The 23,919-nt window shown below is 43.3% G+C and overlaps 1 protein-coding gene across 1 annotated transcript in view; it reads left to right on the top strand.

Annotated features, from left to right (window-relative positions):
- arhgef4 (Rho guanine nucleotide exchange factor (GEF) 4) overlaps nt 1-23,919 on the top strand; it is a 116,011-nt gene that overhangs the window by 1,522 nt on the left and 90,570 nt on the right. Inside the window, exons 2-5 of the mRNA XM_040048816.1 lie at nt 289-344; nt 4,753-4,852; nt 6,066-6,200; nt 21,231-21,788. Coding sequence (XP_039904750.1) covers nt 310-344; nt 4,753-4,852; nt 6,066-6,200; nt 21,231-21,788 — 828 coding nt within the window. The 5' untranslated portion in view covers nt 289-309. The remainder of the gene's footprint in view (nt 1-288; nt 345-4,752; nt 4,853-6,065; nt 6,201-21,230; nt 21,789-23,919) is intronic.

Genomic DNA, 23,919 nt, shown 5'->3' with positions numbered 1-23,919 from the left:
CATTTTATTGCAGTTCCGTGGATTAAACAAAATTCCTAGTAATGAAATAACAGTGTTAGAACAGATAACAGCTGATATTCTTTATGTGTGCGTGCATCAGTGCATTGATCATGTAGAAAAGCCCCACTTCCCAAATGTACCGGTCCAGCTAGCTTTATACTGTTGTTGGGGTTCGTATTAGTTATAGGTGCTGTTTGTATTCACATTCAGCAGAGTGCTTTTCACACCTAGTTTTAGTTTAGTTTAACTATAATAACCCTAATATGCTGTTGGCGTTCTCGTCCACAGACATTGCTGTTGTCCATCATCATGAATGTGTATATTGATCTCTGCCATTCACTCGGGTAAGTTCAAGTTTCCCAGCTTTCAGTTTAGAATCCAGCGTCGAGTCGTCCAAAAGCTGTGACAGAATGACAGAATATCCCCACGGGGGTGAAAACATACATAAAGCCTGATTGTTTTAGTCATTTTTGGGCTAAATCATTAATGTGCGCCTGCTGTCAGCTCCAGTTTATTCCTGAAAACATCTTCAGGGAAAAGTTCTTCTAAAGTGACCCTTTAATGAGTCCTCTAGCAGAGCTGTGGTATTTGGTACGAGGGCACGTGTCAGTCAGCAGTATACTTCACTCTGGCTTTCGCCTGGATGTAGAGGAAAGTTTACCTCGGGGCCCGCCCACTTCCCTTCACCTGTGCTGATTCTCCTGTAGTCACTGTTGCTCTTGTTCACTGCAGAGTTCATTATGTATATCGCTTCATTCCTGCCATTCGGTCCCTGTTATGAAACACTTCCTGGTTCTTCTTTGGACAGTTGTTTCAGAGCATGATCTAAACGAACCTTAATAATTCATGTGGAATCAGATGAAACGAAGAACTGAGCAAAAACCTGTTTCAACTGTAATTCTACTGTAGACTCTACTATAAACTCTACTGTAGACTCTACTGTAGATTCTACTTGCTCATGGCTTTGTGTTATTGAACATCAGCTGAGTGTCAGTAGGAGCCTGTGTCAGTGTGGGACGATATTCTGAGGTTTGCATTGTGAGCTACAAATGAAGGGACAGTGCATGTAATGTTAAGAAATAACTAGTAATATTGTAACAAACTGCTTCCTATAATAATAATAAGTGTGTTTCTTTTTAAGAAATCATTTGTTTAGTAATGAAGAGCACTGCTTATTGTGAAGCCCTGAGCTGTGTTATTCTCTGTGTACGGGGATGATTTGGTTCCTGTGTAAACTCTGTTTAGTGTTGTGTGTTTCCCTGAGCTTCGTCTTGTGTGTTTGCCTGACTCCGTGTCGCCCGTGTGTGTCGCTCGCCCCTCCGTCTGTCTCGTCTCCATGTTTGGATTCCCTCTCTCTCCCTCCCGTGTTGCTCTCCTGGTGTTTCTTGTCGTCTCGTTGCCTCCCTGTTTTATCCCTAATGTTATGTCAGGTGTGTGAGTCTTAGGCCCGTGTCTCTGTGCTTCCTGTTTTACTTTGACAGTCTTGCGTCCCGTGTTCAGTGTGTTCTGTTTTGTTCCCCTCTGTCTCATCGCCCCTAATTTGTCTCAGCTGTGTCCCCGTGTGTGTCCACTTCCCTCATCACCTCCTGTCTGTATATACTGGCTGTGTCCCAATTCAGGGTCTGCACGCTTGAAGTACGCACGGTTCGTACTATAAGTACGAGAAGTGCGGAAGTGAGAGGCGTGTGAAATGGGACGGTCTGGCCTCCGTCGCGCTGTTCAGGTTGCCTAGCAACTATGATACTAACCGCGAGAAACGTTACATACAGCTTTGTGTGACAGAAATGAAAGAGAAAAAATGTTTTGTTGGTCATTCATTGTTGTCATGACATCACTTTGATTAGTTGAGTATCTGAGGCTGAGACCACAGGACTGTGAACATGATAGTTGGGCTTCATGTCTGTGCTGAACAGTCATTTAAGATTAGCTGTAAATAACAATTAGCTAATGTTGTTCATGAGACTAAAGTCATCTCACTGTGGTAATGTAAATATAATATGGCCAATATTATAGTATTGTCAGATTATTATGATATATATATATATTACAGGATAGATTACAGCAGTGAGCTTGAACTCTGGGTCAAAGATTCAAGTTGCAGTTATTCATATATAGTTATCACCTTAAATCTTCAGTCAAAGACACTCAAGTATCTGTGACAGTGTATATATAGATGTATTATACATAAGAGACAAATATTGTTCGTTTAATATGTTGGCATTATTACATTTGGCTCAATGCTTACATATATGTGTAAAAAGCAAATGTACGAGCTGTGATAACTGTGTCTGATAGAATGAAGAGTCGACTGATATATTAAATATTCCTTTATTGGGTGAGAAAATCAGACCATGTCATAACTGCTTTAAGTCCTACAGAATAGATATCAGAGCCTTAAACAGGCTGACGTCTGCTAAATGGGTCAAACTGGGCAGAAAGTCTACAAACACATAACATCCTTATAGAATATGATGTAACACTATAGATCAACTTAGCTCAGAATATATAAAGCATATAAACAATTACAGCAATATGATGCAACAAACACAGCAGCTACTGATCCAAAATACTCAAAGCTTCATAGAACTGGAACAAACATTTATTTTAGCTCCATTCTGCTGCTGATACAGACTTTAGGTTTCTGAACATTAAACTTGTTGCTGCCTTTCATAGTGTGTAACTTGAAGGCCCTGAGTACTTTCTCCCACACTGAAAACACTGGGATGATACAATTATTTGAACATTACCTAATAAGACTGATTCAGCACAGACAGTTATGTTAAACTTTCCTAGCAGTCCTTCACAAACAGGAACAGTCTGTCTATTCTCTCCATCTGTCAGCTGCTGCTGGCTCTTCCTCCTCCTCTTCCTCACACACTGCTGAGTTTGTCCTGGTGGATCATCAGGGGTGCAAAGCCTCACAGATGATGTGCAGCAGTGGCTCCCTCAGTCTGTCCTCACTCTGGACACTTGCAGTCGTCACACATGGAAATCAAATGTGTGATAAGCTGCAGGATTCAAACACAAGTGTAACTTATAAACACATGTTCATACTTTTATTCCACAATCAGAGAGAAAGAAACAGAGAGAGAGTGCAGGACAGACAGGTGACAGTCTCAGGTGTACACACTGCTACACAACAGCACCAGAGAAGCAGGATTTAGTGTTTGTGTTATTACGAGTGTAAACAAGAAGAGTTCCAGATGGTGCAGTGGACACATGTGTGACTGCTGTGATTAAAGCATCTTTCTTTCAGCTTAACGAGTGAACCGTCAGCTCGTTCAAACACACGTTAAAGTCCGTTTGGCTCGACACCACCGAACAGAGGCAGCAATATAACATAGCTCACATTAACAGTGCAGTGAATCCTGCTTGTGCCGTGATATTCAGGACTGCAAACCGAGCAGCATCACTGACTTTCAGCCTGTTGTGTTTGTGGATATATGACTGACTTTAATTATCCATAAAATCATCAGATTCTCTGTACGATTAAGGTCGACTATATATATATGTAGAGGCTTTAAAACCAAGTTAACGCTGAAAGTACAAACATCACTAATGTCACATAACTTTGCCGACATGTGGCCAACAGTAATGTTTTCATTTTCTTCGTTATTAAACATTCGCACATAAATAAGTGACGTCATATTCAGTACTTACTTTTCACAGTTCACTCTTCGGCCGCTCCCTTCTGCCGTATTTTGCAGCAAAATAATCCACACCCACCGCCGCGCTATGAACTGTGGGATATATGGGACCACGAAGCGTGCACCGGACCACGCTTGATATTTGGGGAACTCGACGGCGCATTTGGAGTATGCATTTGAAGCACACTTCGAATTGGGACAGCCGTCGTCACGTGGCGGTGACGTAATCGCACTTAAAATGCGTACTTCAAGCGTGCAGACCCTGAATTGGGACACAGCCACTGTGTGAGTTTTCCGTGACCTTTGTCATCGTGTCCGTGGTTCCTCCGTGTCTCTTCTGTTTCCCGCTGGTGTTTCCGAGGTTTTTCTAGTGTTCCAGGCTTTTACTTTATGTCCTTAGTTCCCCCAGTTCAGCCGTTCCTCTGTTTAGTTTATTTATGCATTTCCCCGTTTGGTGTGTCTGCCTTAATAAACGGGACGTCTTTCGTTTATTTTTCCTGCTTTCCTGTGTGGTGTGCATTTGGGTCCTCACATAAACAGTCCAGACGATCTGCAAGTTGTGACAGATGGTTGCGTTTCTAAACTCAGCATAAATAATGATGACATTATTCTAAATGTAGGATTTCTAGTTAAACCTTAAGACTGCCATTAGTCACTGTGCAAGTATACTGCTTTATATAAATGCAGATAAGTTTAATAGTTAAATTAAGTGAGGAATATCCTGCACCACAGTGTGAGTCTTAATGTCCATGTGGAACAACGTAACTTAAAGCAGCATTTACCAAACTGTAACTGTAACACCCTGCCAATGCTGAGTACTTGATGGCTGTTCAGAAGTAGGCGTTTAAACTGCATAGAAACATGTTTTCAGGTTTATCAGCTGCGCTCTAAATCAGAACACAGAGACAGGGTCAAAGTCTTTATTGCAAAGCAGCCCAGAGGATATTGTAAGAATATGCTGGGACTGTGGAGTGAGCAAAGCTGGGTGGTATATGGTCTGGTACTTATCTACTTACGTTAGAGGGTGGTAGCTGCAGGGATAAGGTACAGGAAAGAGTTCGACTACTTATACCTACACTTATATCTATTATGGCCACTTCTGCAGGCTTCCCGGGTGGTTAGCATCTTTGCTACATGCTGCCACACGCCTCAGGAATGACCACGCCCGTCGCAAGAAGGTCTTCCGTCTTCTGCAGAGGAAACTGGTGTGTACTTTAGTAGCAACACGTAGATGTCTTTACAGTACTGCGTTCTCTTACCACAGAACAACAGCACAGTATATGCTAGTGTTTGACGGGGATCCCATATATGCACATAAGAAGAGGGGCCTGGGAAGCGATCTCAGCATTGCAGAGAGTTGACTGAACCCCTTCTGTTCAAGCATGGTTGTCCACAGTGGACACAGAGAAGACAGAAAGAGGAGTAAAAAAAGCCATGTCTGTCTACAATGGAAACATTTACATTCTTCAAAGAGTGACCTTTGACCTTTAGATGCAGATGTACAGCTTCTATGTTATTATTATTAGAATTCATTTTTAGTCTGACGGTCATATTGAGTAATGTTAGAAATACAATTGATTGTTTTCAAATTCAAATGTCTCCTGGGTCATTATTTTAACCAGACAACAGGCTGGTCTTCACAGGGGCGCAGGCTTGAGCAGGTGAGGTCCTGGAGCCTAGAACAGGTGTGCCCACAGGAGGCAGAGATAAGAGTCACTGAAACATTCAAAGAACAATTGGTGGATTAGTCAGTTACCAAAATAATCTTTACCTGCAGGCATAGCTTCCAGTAAACTCCAATGTTGAGGACTTTCTCCTCACTGTGCAAAGTAAACTTTTATTGTTTGAGTCTGCCCTGGTGAACTTTCTGTTTCTATCCACTGAGCTGATGTGAACAGTGAAGGCTTCTACTACTCTACATCCACCTATCTGTGCCAGTGGCTTGGTGCTGTACTTTCCACGTAAAGGTTGGCTACGATGGGTGACACCGGGGAGCCATGGCACATGTTTGTGTCTGTACTGTTTTGTTCAGCTCATTAATGACAATAAGCAAGGTTTTCTCCCAGTGGTTACAGCACTCCCCAAAGCTTTGTGCCACCAGAAAATCTCCTGCAGACATTCATGTAGAGATGTTTCAGTCATGACAGACTAATACTCACACTTAGTCCTCAGATATTCCAAAGCCAGGCAGGATATATAACCATTAGAAGAAGCTGAAGGAGTCTTCTGCAGAGGACAAAGTGTGGACTTCATTTCATCACGATTCAATTCAGGACAAGGAAATGAGAGACTGAGACTGGGTGATGAGTGGTAACTGCTCACAGACTGGTCTTCTGTGTTTACAGGTGGTCCTTGTCATGAAATACATTGTATTATTCTATCATCTTTATCATATAACTCCTGTCACCCCCGTCCTAGTTTTTTAACAAGGTTGGCGTGAAGGAGGGGGATCAGTGTCAGCCTACCTACGTCTACCCTAAAGAGGTGAAGATGTTGATACGGTCTGCCTTTCCAGAGGACATCTGTGACTATCCAGATCCCTGCCATGATAAGGTGAGTGTAAACCATTCTTCATTGCCTAAATGCTCTATCACCAAAGACAGGTTTGTTTTCCCCCAAAAGTTGGTTCTGTTCTTGTGGACGAGGAGTTTTCAGCACTCATCTAAGTGACGTCTTCAGTCTCAGCTGACTGCTGGTTTCCAGCCTTATAAACATCTACATTTGCATAATGAGCTAAACTGGCACCACTGGGTCGTGAGCAATGTTCCCTCTAAGCTGCACGCGTGCGCAATTGTGCACTGCTGGCACGGTCTCTGCGCACAGAAAATCTCTGTAGCGCACAAAAAACAAAACCTAACCTGAATTGAAATGAAAATAAATACGTTAACAGTTGATTCTGTTTTGTAGTGTGAGTCAGTAAGTGAGCGGTGACTGGCTGCTCCAGCCAATGATGCGATTCACATTCGTATATGCACAGCTCATCAACGTGGTTGACAGGCTATGACAGCGTCCTTAAATGCTGCTCATGTTTAGCTAACAAAGGGGTGTGGCTGATGTGGAGTGCTGCTTATGTTGAACCTTTAAAATAATGGCAAAACGAACGGGCAGTGGCACACAGTGGCCAAAGTAAAAAAGAAATGCGACTCTTTTAAGATGGAATGGCTGTCAGAATATGTGCAAACGGGAGAAAAAACTGTGAAACTGGGAGAGATTTTTTCTTTTTCGAGTGAGAAAGGTCTGGTCTGCAAAACATGTTGCGAAGCTAAAATCGCAAGCAAGTTTTCAGAGGGAAAAGTGTGGACAGAATGGAAGCTGGAATACCTCAAGCGCCACATTCAACAGAAAAGTCATTTGAAAGCAGTTGGAATTGTGAGAAGATGTACGATGGGAATGGGGATCGGTACATTGTTGGGAGAGAGCGCCAAAGACCGAGAGAAGAGGAACGAGCTGTCACTCATAAAGAAATCCAACCCCGAAGAAGTTAAAGTTCTCATCGACAATATTCTACTAGCCATCAAAATTAATTCTTCTATGCTGTCAGTTCAACAAATTCACGATCACATGGCAAAGTATATGAGTGTGCCAGAAAGCTGGCGAAGCAAAAATGATGCCTTTGAGTTTGTGAATTCAATTAATGAAGTAGTGCAGAATGAGACAATGTGTGAAGTTAAAAATGCACCTCGGCACACCCTGATCATAGGTGAGAGCACAGACATAACAGTGCACAAAATGCTAGTCCTGTATATTAAATCCAGGGAGGAAAATAACGTCAACCATAAAACTGTTTGGTGGCATCATCCAGCTGACCGCATGCACGGCTCAGGATATTGTGCAGGCAATAACTCAGTTTTACACCAAGCATGAACTAGACATGCAGAGAATTAGGGCTGGGCGATATGGCCTAAAATTCATATCGCGATATACCGAATTTCCCGGACTACAGAGCGCACCTGAATATTAGCCGCACAAGCTAAAATCAGGGGAAAATCCTGTTTTGTACATACATTAGCCGCACCTGACTAAAAGCCGCAGGTGTTTCAATGTTGACTTATCATATGTAAGAGAATTGTCAAAAAAAGAACAAAGCGAATTGTCAGGAAAGAGATGGCTGTTTGGAGACATCACTTTTATTAATATTTTGAAAAACAAGTTATTAGTACATATTTGCACATGTACTGTGCTTCATAAATGAGTAACAAATGTAGTACATAACAATAACCTACAGCACACCAGAAAAATAGATTCGGACTACCTTTTAGGCTCAGGTGCAGTAACACGGCTTTAACAAGAAGAAAAGTCAGTCATTCACCACCATCTTCCTCTTCTTCCTGCACACTAAAACCACCAAAGTCCTCTCCTCCAGTGTCGGAAACGAACAGGCTCAGGATGGCTTCGTCATTCACTCTCCGCTTCTCTCCTTCGTTGTCACTTTCAAAACCAAAGAAATCCTCGTTGTCAGTGTCAGAGTCGAACACCCTCAGAAGGGCCGTGGCGGTGTCCTCCTCTCCATCATGCAGCAGTCCAGCCCTTCGAAATCCGTTGGTGATCGTGGATGTTTTCACACTTTTCCACGCTGTCAGAATCCACCGGTGGAGTTGGGCATAACTTGCTTTTCGCAAGTTTATCGCTGCTCATCATCCAGCTGAACGCGTAGCGCTACTTTGAAGTTTGTTTTTCGCGCTACTTCGTACGGCACTACGTTGCCTGGCGGATGGACATGTGACCAACATACCACTCTTGAACCCCGATCCTTCCGCCAGGCAACGTAGTGCCGTACAACAGCGGAACAAACAAAACAATTCCGCTCATGGACAATCCATAGAAAAGCCGCAGGGTTCAAAGCTTGTGCAAAAAGTAGCGGCTTATAGTCCGAGAATTACGGTAATTTGAAGCATGTGCGGTAACGATATATATCACGATATATTCTTCTCTTCTGTATAACGTATTTTCCAAACTTAAAATCCTTTAATTTTCTCAAAAATCGAGAGTGCGCCTTATGTATGAATTCTGGTTGTGCTTACTGACCTCGAACCGATTTGGGCAGAAATCTGTTAAAAATGTTTTAGTACAACTTTGGTAAGCCACACTGCTTGATGGATGGTCAGAGCATTACGGCTGCCGTAGTGAGCAGCTTCACGGAGTAATCTGGGTCCAAAACTCCGTCTGCTTCAGGTCCCAAAGTCAAACGAACACTGAGAGTTAAAAACGGTCTAAATTCTTTCATCTTTAATAAAATCATCAGCGTTGCTGCTTTACCAGGTGTAACTATTAAGTTTAACATCCAGGCATCCATGAAAACAGATTTATTAAATGTAACGGAGTTAGAAGTTAACAGGAAGTTAGCTCGCTAGTTTCCACCTAAACATTTCATACCATGTTCTGACTGAGAGATTTGAAACTAATTCAAACGTACAGCTCTGCTATCACTTCCAACATAAATGAAGACAGGAAACTAAACAGCAGTGACGTTTGCAGGGTTACTGAAGTTGGACTACCTGGTATATAATGTTGTGCGACGTGATTGCTAGCGACACAGCTATGTTAGCATAACATTAGCACAGTGAAGCTGGAGGATGAACGCCAACTTTTTTTCCACTCGATAAAAGTTAACGTGAGGGATTCTGGTGGTCAGGGACAAATGCAATCGCATAGCAGGATGCTATACACGGGCCAAACTTCAGTCAGGAGAACAACTGAGATTATTCATCCACAATACGAGGTTAGTCATTAATATACTGCAACAACATGGGAACAGAGCAGCTGCAGAGAATTCAGCATTAATGAATCAATGGTAGGGAAGTGGAGGAAGCGCAGTTTTTGGCTTTCCCCATATTTCAAAAGTGCTTCATCTCTTTACTATGACTGTCGCCCGCCATAATTTGCAGATGATAATGGTTGTAGCCGCTGCGATGCTTTCAACCAAAACAGGCGCAGCTTGATGACATCATCAACATGCGCTATCGCGATAGAGCGGTATAGTCAAAATCTCTATCGTTGGACAAATTTATATAGTTTCTATCGTATATCGTTTCTATCGCCCACCCCTACAGAGAATGGTGATGCTGACCTCCGATGGTGCCTCAGTAATGCGAGGAAAGCACAACAGAGTTGCAGCTTTATTAAAGCGGAAAATACCACCCTTAACTGAACAACACTGTGTGGCCCATAGAGAGGACTTGGGCATTGATGATGCGTGGAAAGATGTACCTTTGATGCGTGATGTGGGAACTCTTCTTAGAACAGTTTACTCCACTTTCTCTAGATCCACTGTAAAGAGGGGAAAACTGGAAGACCTAGAAAGGTTCTTGATGAGGATGCACTGTCATTCAGGCCTCTGAGTGAAGTGCGATGGCTGTCGCGTCACCAAGCTGTGAATGCTGAGGAACTACACTGTGCTGGAAGAATACTGTAAGAGAGAATCCAGTGATAACAGAGATCCAGTGGCAAATTACTGTTACAAAAAGCTAACCGATTCAAACTTCAAGGTTACTCTCACCACTCTGGGAGATGTTTTGGGTGAGCTGGCACACCTGTGTCTTTCTTTTCAAAGATGCAACCTGACTGAAGGGCACTGCTTGGCAAGAGCAAAGATTGAGAAGTTGCGTTCCCAATACTTGACAGAGGAAAAGGATGTTAAGTGGAGTGACCGTGTCAAAGAGGCGATGAGGGCCTCATCTGCTGATGGCAGGAATACCAGTGAGATTACTCGTGTTATTCGTAAGCTTTGTGATCACTCGGATGCTCGTTTTCCAGAGGATGAATTAAAGAGGATGAATTAAAGGAGTGGTCTGCATTTGACATTGAGGCATTGACCTCAGACATCAGCTTTGAGTATGGAGCAGGAGACATTGACACGCTGGCAAAGAAGTACGAGGCCATTCTCCACCCTCCACATTCAGTGGAGGTCATAAACAGTGAATATTCTGATTTGAAGTACATAATGAGGCACAAACTTAAACATGGGTCAATCAGCACATTCTCAGATATGGTGGCTGCAACGCTAAAATGTGAAGAGCTAAAACACATCTCGCAGCTTGTGGATATTTGTGCTACATTTCAAGCATCCAGTGCAGATTGCGAAAGAGGTTTTAGTTTAATGAATCGTCTCAAAACAGCATCCAGAAATCGTCTTGAGGCAGACCATTTGGACCAGCTGATGCGCATTAAGTCAAAGCTGCAAGCAGACGAGGCCATCAACCTGGACGACGTGAGAAGGACAGACGGAAAAAATAAGGTGAAATTTAAGCTCTTAATAAGTTTACTACTCATCTAGTGTCATTTATTGAGTTTTCATTTATGGATATTGATCATTAAATACTGTCACCAGTTTATGAGTATTAGAAAAATGCAAATAATCATTATATACTGACAGACAAAGAGTTACAGGACAGTAGGACTGTCTCCCAGACCGCAGTAGGACAGGAGCTTCACAGACTGGCTCATCATAACACAAGTCAGAGCTTTATAATAAAAATGTTAAGTTTCAAAATTGGAGTTTATAGTAGGCTTGATTTGGTTGGCCGTTCATGTTTTGCCATAGTTCAAATATTCATACTTCCAATAGCGCTGACATAGTGCACAGGTCATTAAAAAAGATTTTTGTAATTGTCACTGTAAGTGGGCTAAAGCTCTTAATTAAAGGTATTCTAACAGAAATGTAAATGCTGTAATTTGGCTCTTTTTATAAACCATGTAACTTCGATGGATGCGATGCTGTCGTCACCACAGTGCACACGTCTGATGTCGCTCACAGTGGTCCAGGGGCCGCTCAGGGAGTCTGTGAGTTCGCTCACACACATGAAAAATTAGAGGGAACATTGGTCGTGAGGTCAGTTTCATGATCAATGACACCATTAATGATTGTATAACCATCTGTGAAGACAGGAGGCAGCTTTACACACAAACTGTCTGAACCTACAGCGCAGTTCTGAGGTGGCGTGCCAACATCCTCTCACATCAATAGGTCACATGACATGGCTTCACCTGAACCCTCTGCTTATAATGACCACACCTTTTTTCAAACCTTGGCTTGTGTGATGAGTCATGTGATCAATAGTGGCTCAGTGACCCAGGTGTTGAAAGTGTAGTAACCTGCAGTAGAGTTCAAACAGCTGTGAGTTGGAAGTGAAGAAGCTTTTCAGATGAGAGGTGAAACGTCTTCAAGAAACTTTTCTTTCCAAGCTCCAGTTTTCACAACAGTAACCTTTGTTCAGATCGTGTGCCATCACTGATCTTAGAAATGACTAAATACATCTGGATGTTTGTGATGTACGTATGCTGCTGTATGACAGATGGCCGTTACTGTCTCCCTGTGGTTACAATTCCCCACTATAGTGACGTTTGAATGTGTTTCTGCAGGTGGTGTACATCACTGTGGAGGATCTGCACAAAGTTAAAATCATGTGATGTCTCTCATTTCCTCTTTTTGAGTTTGCACTGAAAGTTAGAGACCGGAGCAGAAAGAATGTTTGTGGATGGTGGGAAGATTAGTTCTGGGCGCTGTTACGTTTATTGCCAACATTTGTATGGTGCTGTTCAACATCAATAGCATTTTCTGCCACACAGTGTGTACTGATTGTTATATGTGCCACCTTTCTCAGGTCTGCATGTTCTGAGCTGCTCATGTGGTTCATGGGTGACAACTACAAGAACTGTATATAAAAGATGGATACAGCTACACTGGAGTCATCGATTGATTTCTGCGCTCTTTTTTGAAGCTTTATTGACATCATGTGTTATTTTCATATGTGGATAGAAAGCCATCCTGGTGAGGACATCCCTGCTCATGTGGACGTAGCAGAGAAACTGAAAAAGCTACGTCCACATGAACAGAATCAACTTTGTGGGATTTGGACAGAAGGTGTCGCGGCACAATACTGAATCGTTGGTGCATGCATGAAGCACAAAGAACAACAAACTGTATCGATGCGCGCAGTAAGAAAGCTCACACGACCAATACAGCTGCCGTGTTCGTGCAGTAGGAGATGCCACGCTGTGTTTATACTGAGCGGAGGAGGGGAGACTGGCTTTGGTGCTCTTTGATTGGCTCATCATCACCTACTATACAATGGAACCAATGAGAAAACTTCTCTCCAGTGAGGCATGATTTAACCCCGCCTTCTCCACTGCCACAGACAAACCCTGCCATGAGCGCTCTACTCAGGTTACCTGCAGCTGCTTTTTTAATCCAGCAGATGTCACTATTATACAACACACTAACACAGTGTTGACACGGTAAGGGGAATGTGCCGCACACTTCACGAGGAATCAGATCACTAATGCTAAAATATAAGCTAAGGTAAGAAAGCCTGGTTTGCAGGCTGCATCCACAGAGCATGTACACTTTTAGACCACGTTCAGTGAGTCAGACAGCAGAGGTGCTGCAGAGCAGACAGTGAACACTGCAGATAAGGGAGGAGGAAAGAAAAGAAAGGAAAATATTTCTCCAAATAAATACATCCACTTTCTTCCATACAGCCTATCCAGTCTGTCATAGAGCCAGCACATACAGACAGGCATCATTCACACTGATGAGCAGTAGAATCCCATGGATGTTTCTGGACTGTGGGAGGAAGTTGGAGGACCCGGAGAGGAGAACCTACATAGAAGTGTGGAGAACGCAGCAACAAAGAGACCCCCAGCAGGACTCTCCTGGCGTGGAACGACAGTACTAGTCACCGTTCATACATCAGAAGGACCGGCTCGATTGTATGCTATGTGCCTCTATTCAGACTTTTGAAATTTTGTACAGTTGCTGAAATTTGTACTTTTTCTGTTGATAGAGTGACATTGGCTTTGAATGGAGAGACCTACCTCTCTCAGTTTTCTTGTCGCTCCTTTAGGCAGACACCCGTATATTCCCCTACAGCTTTTACAGTTATTATCATAAATGTCACACAAAAATCTATCAAATTCCTCCCCATTCATGGCTATCGGAGAGCTGGAGGCAGGTTAAAGTGTGAGGCACACAAAAGCTCTTGAACCTGCCGCTGTGACCGTAATCTTCACCCCACAGCCATCATTTCACCCTCAAAATGTAGCTACGCTTGTCTTCTTTCTCAGAGCCTACGGATATACTGTATATTTTTGAAATGGAGCCCTTTGTTTCGGAGGAACGCCATCATGAGCTCAGTTTCATCCTTCCATCCTCTGCTGCTTGTCCTTTTCAGGGTCGTGGGGGGGTGGAGCCTATCCCAGCTGTCATAGGGCGAGAGGCAGGGTACACCCTGGACAGGTCACCAGTCTAACACATAGACAACTATTCACGCCTGTGGATGATTTAGAGTTTCCAATTAACCTGACCCCACTGACTGCATGACTGTGGGCTGTGGGAGGAAGCTGGAGAGAACCCACATAAGCACGGGGAGCACATGCAAACTCCCCACAGAAAGACCCCGGCCGGGTGGTGGAAGCGAACCGTGCTGCCCTGTAAGAAGTACATCTTTGATTATTGAATCCATTTACTTGTTTCTCTGTTTCAATATATATTTTCAAACAGAAATTCAATTCAAAACTGGTTTTTGAAACGAGTCCCAAAAAGTTGATTCTGTTCATGTGGACGTGGTGTTCCTATCAGCTGCACAAAAACAGACTACGGCAAACCCTCAGGAAATTCAACATTGTTAAATCTTAAAAAAAATAAAATAAAATAATGAAAAGTAATTTATATATGAAGCTAAAATTTAATAGCAATAAAATGTTCACCTTTGTGTGCATGTCAGAAACAGCTGAGCAGCAGGCTCGGCTGATGTGAGATGTCATGATCCTCGTCTGTGGATGTGGGAGTGTTTTTGTTTTCAGTGGTTACAGAGACACTGACAGTTAGGCGAGTCATTTCATTTGATACAATACTCTTAAGTGGCAGCCAACTTGGATCTTCTTTTAATACTCAGGGAGTTTTTGCTGTTCTTTATAACTATAGAATGTGCTGAGAGTGGGCAGTGAGACTATAATAAGTAATATAAATACTAGAACATGTACCAGTTTGCACTGAAGTGCAGACAGCTGCTTAATGTTTTCTTTATTCCAGCCCAGTTAATGTAGTCTGATGGTGCAGCTGGAATATGGCAGACACTTAGATTCACTCACTGTTTCACATACAGAAAGAAACCGTTTACCTTTGCTGCTTTATATAAAATGTTTGAAGCCTTATAAACTGCAAATAAAAGGAGAAGCTGTTGTTGGCTTACTCTGTACAGTGGGGCAAAAAAGTATTTAGTCAGCCACCGATTGTGCAAGTTCCCCCACTTAAAATGATGACAGAGGTCAGTAATTTGCACCAGAGGTACGCTTCAACTGTGAGAGACAGAATGTGAAAAAAAATCCATGAATCCACATGGTAGGATTTGTAAAGAATTTATTCGTAAATCAGGGTGGAAAATAAGTATTTGGTCAATAACAAAAATACAACTCAATACTTTGTAACATAACCTTTGTTGGCAATAACAGAGGTCAAACGTTTACTATAGGTCTTTACCAGGTTTGCACACACAGTAGCTGGTATTTTGGCCCATTCCTCCATGCAGATCTTCTCGAGAGCAGTGATGTTTTGGGGCTGTCGCCGAGCAACACGGACTTTCAACTCCCGCCACAGATTTTCTATGGGGTTGAGGTCTGGAGACTGGCTAGGCCACTCCAGGACTTTCAAATGCTTCTTACGGAGCCACTCCTTTGTTGCCCGGGCGGTGTGTTTTGGATCATTGTCATGTTGGAAGACCCAGCCTCGTTTCATCTTCAAAGTTCTCACTGATGGAAGGAGGTTTGGGCTCAAAATCTCACGATACATGGCCCCATTCATTCTGTCCTTAACACGGATCAGTCGTCCTGTCCCCTTGGCAGAAAAACAGCCCCATAGCATGATGTTTCCACCCCCATGCTTCACAGTAGGTATGGTGTTCTTGGGATGCAACTCAGTATTCTTCTTCCTCCAAACACGACGAGTTGAGTTTATACCAAAAAGTTCTACTTTGGTTTCATCTGACCACATGACATTCTCCCAATCCTCTGCTGTATCATCCATGTGCTCTCTGGCAAACTTCAGACGGGCCTGGACATGCACTGGCTTCAGCAGCGGAACACGTCTGGCACTGCGGGATTTGATTCCCTGCCGTTGTAGTGTGTTACTGATGGTGACCTTTGTTACTTTGGTCCCAGCTCTCTGCAGGTCATTCACCAGGTCCCCCCGTGTGGTTCTGGGATCTTTGCTCACCGTTCTCATGATCATTTTGACCCCACGGGATGAGATCTTGCGTGGAGCCCCAGATCGAGGGAGATTATCAGTGGTCTTGTATGTCTTCCATTTTCTGATGATTGCTCCCACAGGTTGATTTTTTCACACCAAGCTGCTTGCCTATTGTAGATTCACTCTTCCCAGTCTGGTGCAGGTCTACAATACTTTTCCTGGTGTCCTTCGAAAGCTCTTTGGTCTTGGCCATGGCGGAGTTTGGAGTCTGACTGTTTGAGGGCTGTGGACAGGTGTCTTTTATACAGATGATGAGTTCAAACAGGTGCCATTCATACAGGTAACGAGTGGGGGACAGAAAAGCTTCTTACAGAAGACGTTACAGGTCTGTGAGAGCCAGAGATTTTCCTTCTTTGAGGTGACCAAATACTTATTTTCCACCCTGATTTACGAATAAATTCTTTACAAATCCTACCATGTGGATTCATGGATTTTTTTTTTCACATTCTGTCTCTCACAGTTGAAGTGTACCTCTGGTGCAAATTACTGACCACTGTCATCATTTTAAGTGGGGGAACTTGCACAATCGGTGGCTGACTAAATACTTTTTTGCCCCACTGTACATCAGGGGTCCCCAACTCCAGGCCTCGAGGGCCGGTGTCCTGCAGGTTTTAGATCTCACCCTGGGCCAACACACCTGAATCACATGATTAGTTCATCACCAGGCCTCTGGAGAACTTTAAAACGTGTGGAGGAGGAGGTCATTTAGCCATTTGAATCAGCTGTGATGGATCACGGACACATCTAAAAACTGCAGGCCCTCGAGGCCTGGAGTTGGGGACCCCTGCTGTACAAGAAGATGAGGCATTTTTAACTTGGTGCTGAATATCGCTGTGCTTAATGTGGACCCATTCCTGTGTACTCTGAGGACTAGGAAACTTCTGTCAGTGTGTGGCACCTCTGCTGAGGCATTTTTCATTACATGACCCAGAGTGGATAATCTCTTCAGTATTCCTACTGAGGAAATGTGAGAGAAAGTTACCATTTACATTTATATGTACCACACCTTCTCCAACAGGAACCAAGGAAAATGACACATCTGCCTGTGTTTACAAATGTGAGCGCTACAGTACAGAGTTGCAGTTCATTTAACAGAAAATGCTTAGCAGACAAATTCTAAACTTAAAGTCAAACCACTATTTTTCAACTCATTGATGTGGAGGCTCTATGGAGAGCATCTCTGAGCAGTATCTCATTGATGACGATGAATGTGGTAAGGCGTCAGTGTTGTGCCTCGGTGTTCTGCACCATCTTTAGCTGGAGAGGTTCCTCCACTAAGCCCTTAAGCTTCTTAAGGCACACAGCTCCACTTAATTAGAGTAAATGAAAGACAGCACTTAAAATGTATGATTTTAGTGCAACAGTTTGGTTGGAATACTTCTGATTATTTTACAAAAGAGTTATCGTTATAACCGCCATATTTATTCCATCAGTTTGAAAGCCAACAGCCTTCTGTGGGTCTTGGCTCTAAACATGTAGTTTTAAAGATTAAGTGAAGAGTTAGATCACAGAGCCAAAGCTTTGGCCTTCATTGGAGTTCATTGGTTCTCATTCATGAAATACTCTGATAGATGTATTTTAAGCAGGTTTGATGTGAATATCTTTTTCTTCATTTGAAGAAAACCTGAGCAGTGTGACTCTGTTGTTCCAGTAGCACTTACACTTACACGTTCAAAAAAACGTCTTCAAAGGCCTCGTCTCCTTGAACGCCACAGAACTGACCGTTTGGACCAAACATGGGACGCTGAAAGGTGGAAGAACGTTTTATTGTGTGATGAGAACAAATGTAACCTTGATGGTCCTGATGGTTTCCAACATTACTGGCATGACAAGCAGATCCAACCTTTTCTGCGCTCCACAGTGGAGGGGGCGCCATAATGGTCTGGGGTCTTTTTCCTTCAGTGGAACAACAGAGCTTCAGGAGGTGCAGGGGCATCAAACGGCCGCTGGCTGTGTCCAGATGTTGCAGAGAGCATCCCTCATGACTGAGGGCCCTCGTCTGGGTTTTACAACAGAACAACGCTACAGTACACAATACCCGCAGGACAAGGGACTTCTTCCAGGAGAATAACATCACTCTTCTGGACTATCCTGCGTGTTCCCCTGATGTAAATCCAACTGAGAGCCTTTGGGGATGGATGGCAAGGGAAGTTTACAAAAACGGACAACAGTTCCAGGCAGTAGATCCCCTTCACGCGGCCATCTGTTCCCACTTGGAGAAATGTTCCCATCACCTCATGGAAACACATCAAGCATGCTGCAATACATTTTTGAAGTGATCAACAATAACGGTGGAGCTCCTCACGACTGAGCTCATGTTTGGATCTTTGATTTCTGTTTTAGGGGGTTTACGGGGTTTTTTTTGGAGGTGTGGTCCTAAACTTATGATCAGCTGTAACAGCCTGTTTCAGTTTAAGCGTTGTTTTCAATAAACTGCATGCTCAAAAAAACGTTTTGTCTCACTCCCATTTCTTCTTGTTGCATGTTGAAGCTCTACTTGGAACCTTGTTAAGATCCAAACATGCAAAATAGGATTTTTTGCCATTTTTCAAATGGTCTTAAACTTTTGATGGGGACTGTATAAACCATCTGGAGCAGGGTTTGCAAACTCATTTTACATTGGAAGCATATCTAGCTGACTTTGATCATATGTGGGTCACACTAATGAAACTGCCCTTTCTGCCAGTGTTCAGAAGTTTAACGACACATTTAGTCCCTGAAATATCTTGTATACAAAATGAAGTGCTATTTTAACAGAAAGAAATCTGTCAGCACGACTCTTTGGCTATAATTTTAAGGATTAAATGCGGAAAATGACAGAAACCTATGGCTTAATTACTTCTGTGTAGCATGAATGGCCATGCGGGAGGTCTATATCAGTAGGAAAAGCTGTAAAACCTCCAAATTGCAGTTAAATTTTCTGTTTTCCTTCACATTTTCCAAAGCCATCCAGTCAGCGGGATTTAAGTCCTGCTGAACCGATTATGACCCCCGGGCCTTATGTTTGACACCCTGATCTTAGAGTGTCAAACGCTGATTTGTGCCAATTTGTACTTTTATAGTTTTGAAAAACAATTTATAGCAGACCCAACCAACAGACCATTGTGTCTACCATGCACAATCCCATGTCCTTGAGTTACGTGCAGAGATCACGAGCTTCTCTGTCTGAAACCGCAGCTCTGTATTTATAGCAGGGCTTCTTAGTGTCTTTCCTTGTTATTTAGAGATCAAGGTGTACCTGCTGCTTTGAGGCTGGACTAAGCTCTGGCTAATGTAGAGTAACCACACCCCTGAAACACTGCGAAACAGGAAGGATTGCTCTTTGCACTGTCTACGGTTATCTTGCTACAAGACTTTCTGTTAATGAAATCTGTGTGTGTAAAAGAAGAAAGGAAGGGGTGGAAGATCAAACAAAGACATTAGCAAACACTAATTATGACCATGGACAAAGCAGAGGAGTTCAGGAGGGATCTTTGAAGATGTAGTACTGGGAAAGAGAAGAGCTTGGACACATGTATGTAAATGCTGGTGTTCGAAGTGTTAATGTATTATGTGAGCCACACCATGGGAGCTGTGCTGAGCTGGTTTGCTATTCGCGTTCGTGCTCTGATGCTGCACAGCGGTGGTGCACTGAAGAAATGGAGAGTAAGTGCAACCTTTGACCTTTAACAGAATGTAGTATGTGTGAGCGTGGACTAGCCTGATGCTTCAAGCAGAAATGTTTTTACAAAGTAACAATGATATGGGGACATTTCATGCTTGAGGTTCTTCAAAGAGCTGACAGTGCAGACATGTATGAACAATAAGACTGCAGACTGTTCAAAGGTAGGTCTACTGTGCAGAAAAGCATAAACATTACTGTGACCTCTGTCTTATCTGTAGCAGAGGCAAAGCAATATAAACAAGAAGAAGATTGGCTAACATAAGCATTTGATGCTGATATTTGTTAAACTGACCTTAAGTGGCAGCAGACAAGATTCAAGGTTATTTATTTGTCACCTGCATACGAGTACAACACACAGTGAAAGATAGCCTGACATGCTCCTCGACTGTGCAAAGAAGGAGAGAACCAGTACAACAGTCAGGAGCCTTCAGCTGCACTAGCTATTCATAAAATGACTCTCTCCATTTTCAGATGCACTTGTTTAAACTAGCTTGGTCAGTCTGATTGATGAGTTTTCAAGATGACCTTGAGTGTTTTGAATGGTGCCTAAAACAAAAAACAGGCTAATGTGCAAAGCTTTGCATAGCACAATGCTAGAACCTGAAATAAACAGATACACAAAATCAACAAACGAGCATATATGATTTTGCACACAATTTAGTGGAATACAAAACACTGTGTGTGTGACTTGTACAGAGTGAGAGGCTCCCTGAACCAAAACAGCTACACAGCATTGTGCAGCACCATGCAGGACCCTCTGGTATGTGTCTAGTTGGTCAGGGCTTCATCCTACAGCAGGATAATGGTAAATGGCCTGTATTTGTATAGCGCTTTACTAGTCCCTAAGGACTCCAAAGTGCTTCACACAACCAGTCATCCACCCATTCACACACTGGTGATGGCAGCTACATTGTAGCCACAGCCACCCTGGGGCGCACTGACAGAGGCGAGGCTGCCAGACACTGGCGCCACCGGGCCCTCTGACCACCACCAGTAGGCAACGGGTGAAGTGTCTTGCCCAAGGACACAACGACCAAGACTGTCGGAGCCGGGGCTCGAACCGGCAACCTTCCGATTACAAGGCGAACTCTCAACGTCACGATCGCCCCCGCTCGACCCAAAGCATCAGTGCAAGCTGTGTCAGAACCACCTCAGGAACAAAGAACAAGGTGGTGAGCTTGAAAACACGGAGGTCCAGCACAGTCTCCAGACTTAAACCCCATCGAGCTGCTTTGGGATGAACTGGACAGAAGAGTGAAAGCAAAGCAACTACAAGGTCCACATTTATGGGAACTTGTGCTGCAGATATGGGAAGAATTTTGGCAGATATAACAGCTGAACACAGCCGTGTTTCTACAATAGAAATCAAATATTCGTCACAAAGGTGGCTACTCTGCTTAGGCTGCTGCCCCCGCAACCCGGCCTCGGATAAAGCGGATGAAGATGGATGGATGGATGGATGGTGGCTACTTTGATGAGTTAATGAATTCTTTTTTTTTGTTTCAACTCCAATTGGTTATTTGTACTATGCTTTCATTTCAGAGTGCAATGAGACATTAAACTGCATAGTTTTCAATAACAAACTGGACCGGTAGTGTATAAAATGATAGATATATGTCTGTGTGTGCTAAACTTGTTGGTTTGTTACTCAACCTCGTCTTCTTTAATGTCTCCACAGCCACAGGAAGCCCCTGACGACTCTCACAGCCTCTCTGCAGCAATGGACTCAGAGGAGAGGGGCTTTGGTACGGTTTCCCTGAAGTGGTGTGAGCAAAGCACAGGAGATGGGGAAACATTTGAGTATTTTGACTCCTGCTCATGGCACAGTGACATCCTGTCAGATTTTAGTGGAGAAGGAGAGGATTCTGTGGACGCTTTGCTGCGACTGGAGGATGCCTACATTTTTCGACAAACAATGGGAGTCGGCGTCTGCAGTGGGCACACTAAGGCTCGACGCAGAGAATCAGTATCAGCAAAGGACAGCCACCGAGATGTCACAGAGACTTATGTCAAACCATCGACTTACAGCATGAAAAAAGGACCAGAAAACTGTGTGGCACCAAATCTTCCTTTGAAACTCATCAAAAAAGACCTTTTTTCAGTTGAGATCCAACCCCATTTAAACACAGAGAAACTAAAAGAGCAGTGCAGTTTACAAACTGTTGTTACAGGCGGCACAGAGCCATGCAGTCTGCATATTCAAAAGCAACACAAAACGGAGACATTTGATGCAAAGGTAAACACTTCAGACACTCAAGTAGTGAAGTTGCTTGTACAACCTGAGGACAACAGTGGGGACAGACTGAATAGAGACTAGGAGACACAGGACAGTACTGTGGAGACACAGCAGCAGCATTGTGCACATGAAAACAAGACACATTCACAGATTTAAGAAGAAGAGAGAAGGCATGTGGAGTAAAATTAGAAACATGTAACGTTGAGGATGTAGAAGTACAAAATCCTGACCTGCTCAGCACTTATGTGTAAATAACACTTCCTCTTATTCTAAACAGGGAAAACATTTACAGGTGCAATCAGTGTCAAATACAATGTGGAAAAATGAACAGTGAAGACAAAACAGACTTACGTGAGAGTGATATAACATGCATGGTAAAAACAAGGGTAATAATACCGATGCAGCAGTTCCTACCTTCAGAGATATCAGAAATATACAAACGTGTGACAGTATTTCTACATCACCACACTCGCACAGAATCCAAACACCATAGAAGAACACGGCACAAAGACAGTTCATGCATCACAGAAGCTGATATATGCACCCAATCCATAATTAACTGTATTTGCACGTAAGGTGGATATTTGCTGTTCACAAACTCTGTTTGAAGAGATCCCCAGCAAGTAACTGTCAGAGAGCCACCCTTCGGTTTGTGCTTAGTTGCTTAGTTTGCGTTTGGGAAATCTGTCCTGGCCAGTTGTTGCCTGAGTGTGTGGCTGGGTCTGATGTGCTCTGGGATGTCGTGCTTGGAGAAGATTCTCCCGAGTTTCTCTGACAAAGCTGCTACATAAGGGATGACAGTGTTGTTCCATTTGTCATTCTGTTTCTCACTAGTTGGTGTCCGACCTCCTTTCGTGTGCATCTTTGCACAGTTGGGGTTGTTGTGAAAATTCAGTGCATTTGCTCCAGGCCCAGGAGTGTCAACAGCGCCTGTACAACACAGGACTCAGGGAATTTTACTGGGAGAAAAAATGCTTGTATTACTCCCTTCAAGTTCAAAGTTGCTCACCGAGTGGCAAGGACCCTTTGTGGTCACATGGTGAGTGGGCAACGTTGACTATGAAGTGGTACGGTCACACAGCTATATCACCTCAAAGTCCTAAAAGCATGGAGAGAGGCTGAAACTGCATCTCTGGTGAGCCTGGTTAAGGAGATATATGAGCTGGGGCCGGTGGTGCCAAATTCCACCACTGCTGCCTCCCTCCGTTGTAATAACCATTTTACACAGGCCCAGAGAGCAGGTGTTGCTGCACTGCAACAGTCGTTTGCTGATGTGTTCAGCAAACGACTGATAAAAAGCTTTGTATGAGCACAGTGAGTGTTGCAAATACTGACTGGGGTTAGAAGTGGAGCTGAAACCCAGCTCGCAATGTTGGATCTGCTGCCTGCGTATTGTAGGATCTACCTTACTGTCAGGGCTCAGCCGTCACAGACGAGTGACTGATGTTGCACAGTTCTTCAACTAATAATATAAGGCGCTTGGACAGAAAGCAACTGGACTTCTTTAAGTTTCTTGAAGATGTGCTTTCTTCTATTTGTGCAATGCTTTCTTTCCCGAGGTGGACAAAGTGCTTGCACAAAAGGGGGTCATATGATTGTCTTTGTATTATTGTAGGGTCTTTAGCTTTCAACATAAAGTGCCTTGAGACAGCTGTTGTTATGATTTGGCGCTATATAAATAAAATGGAATTGAATTGAATTTAACTAGGGAGCCCACGACACATCCATGTTTTCATCTGTTGTATTATACAGTAAATATGTGATGGGGAGGCAGAGGTCTGGTGTGCAAATGTGATCGGGGTAAAGCTGGTTCTGTTTTGTAAAGAGATGTCTGCTGTAGTCATTTTCTGACAGTCTTTACTTGTACAATACCGGTACCTAAAACCAAGGCAGTGAAAAGTGAGACTACAACAAAAGACACTATTCAAATACTCATGCAGGTGGGAGAGGCTTTTGAGGTTGTGTATTGGCTGCAAAGCAGTGATAGAAAATGTCTTTGAAACACTTTAATAATGAAAATAATCATTTATTAACCCAGGGATGACATATGCAAAGAAAAGAGAATTGGTCCAAGCATTAAACCCTGAGGGTCTCCATAATTATTAGCCCACTTATGAAAATGATGCATTTC

This window comes from Simochromis diagramma, unplaced genomic scaffold, assembly GCF_900408965.1.
Source record: "Simochromis diagramma unplaced genomic scaffold, fSimDia1.1 OVJJ01000125.1, whole genome shotgun sequence".
NCBI classification, from domain to species: Eukaryota; Metazoa; Chordata; class Actinopteri; order Cichliformes; family Cichlidae; genus Simochromis; species Simochromis diagramma.
This window is presented reverse-complemented; position numbering and strand designations above follow the sequence as displayed.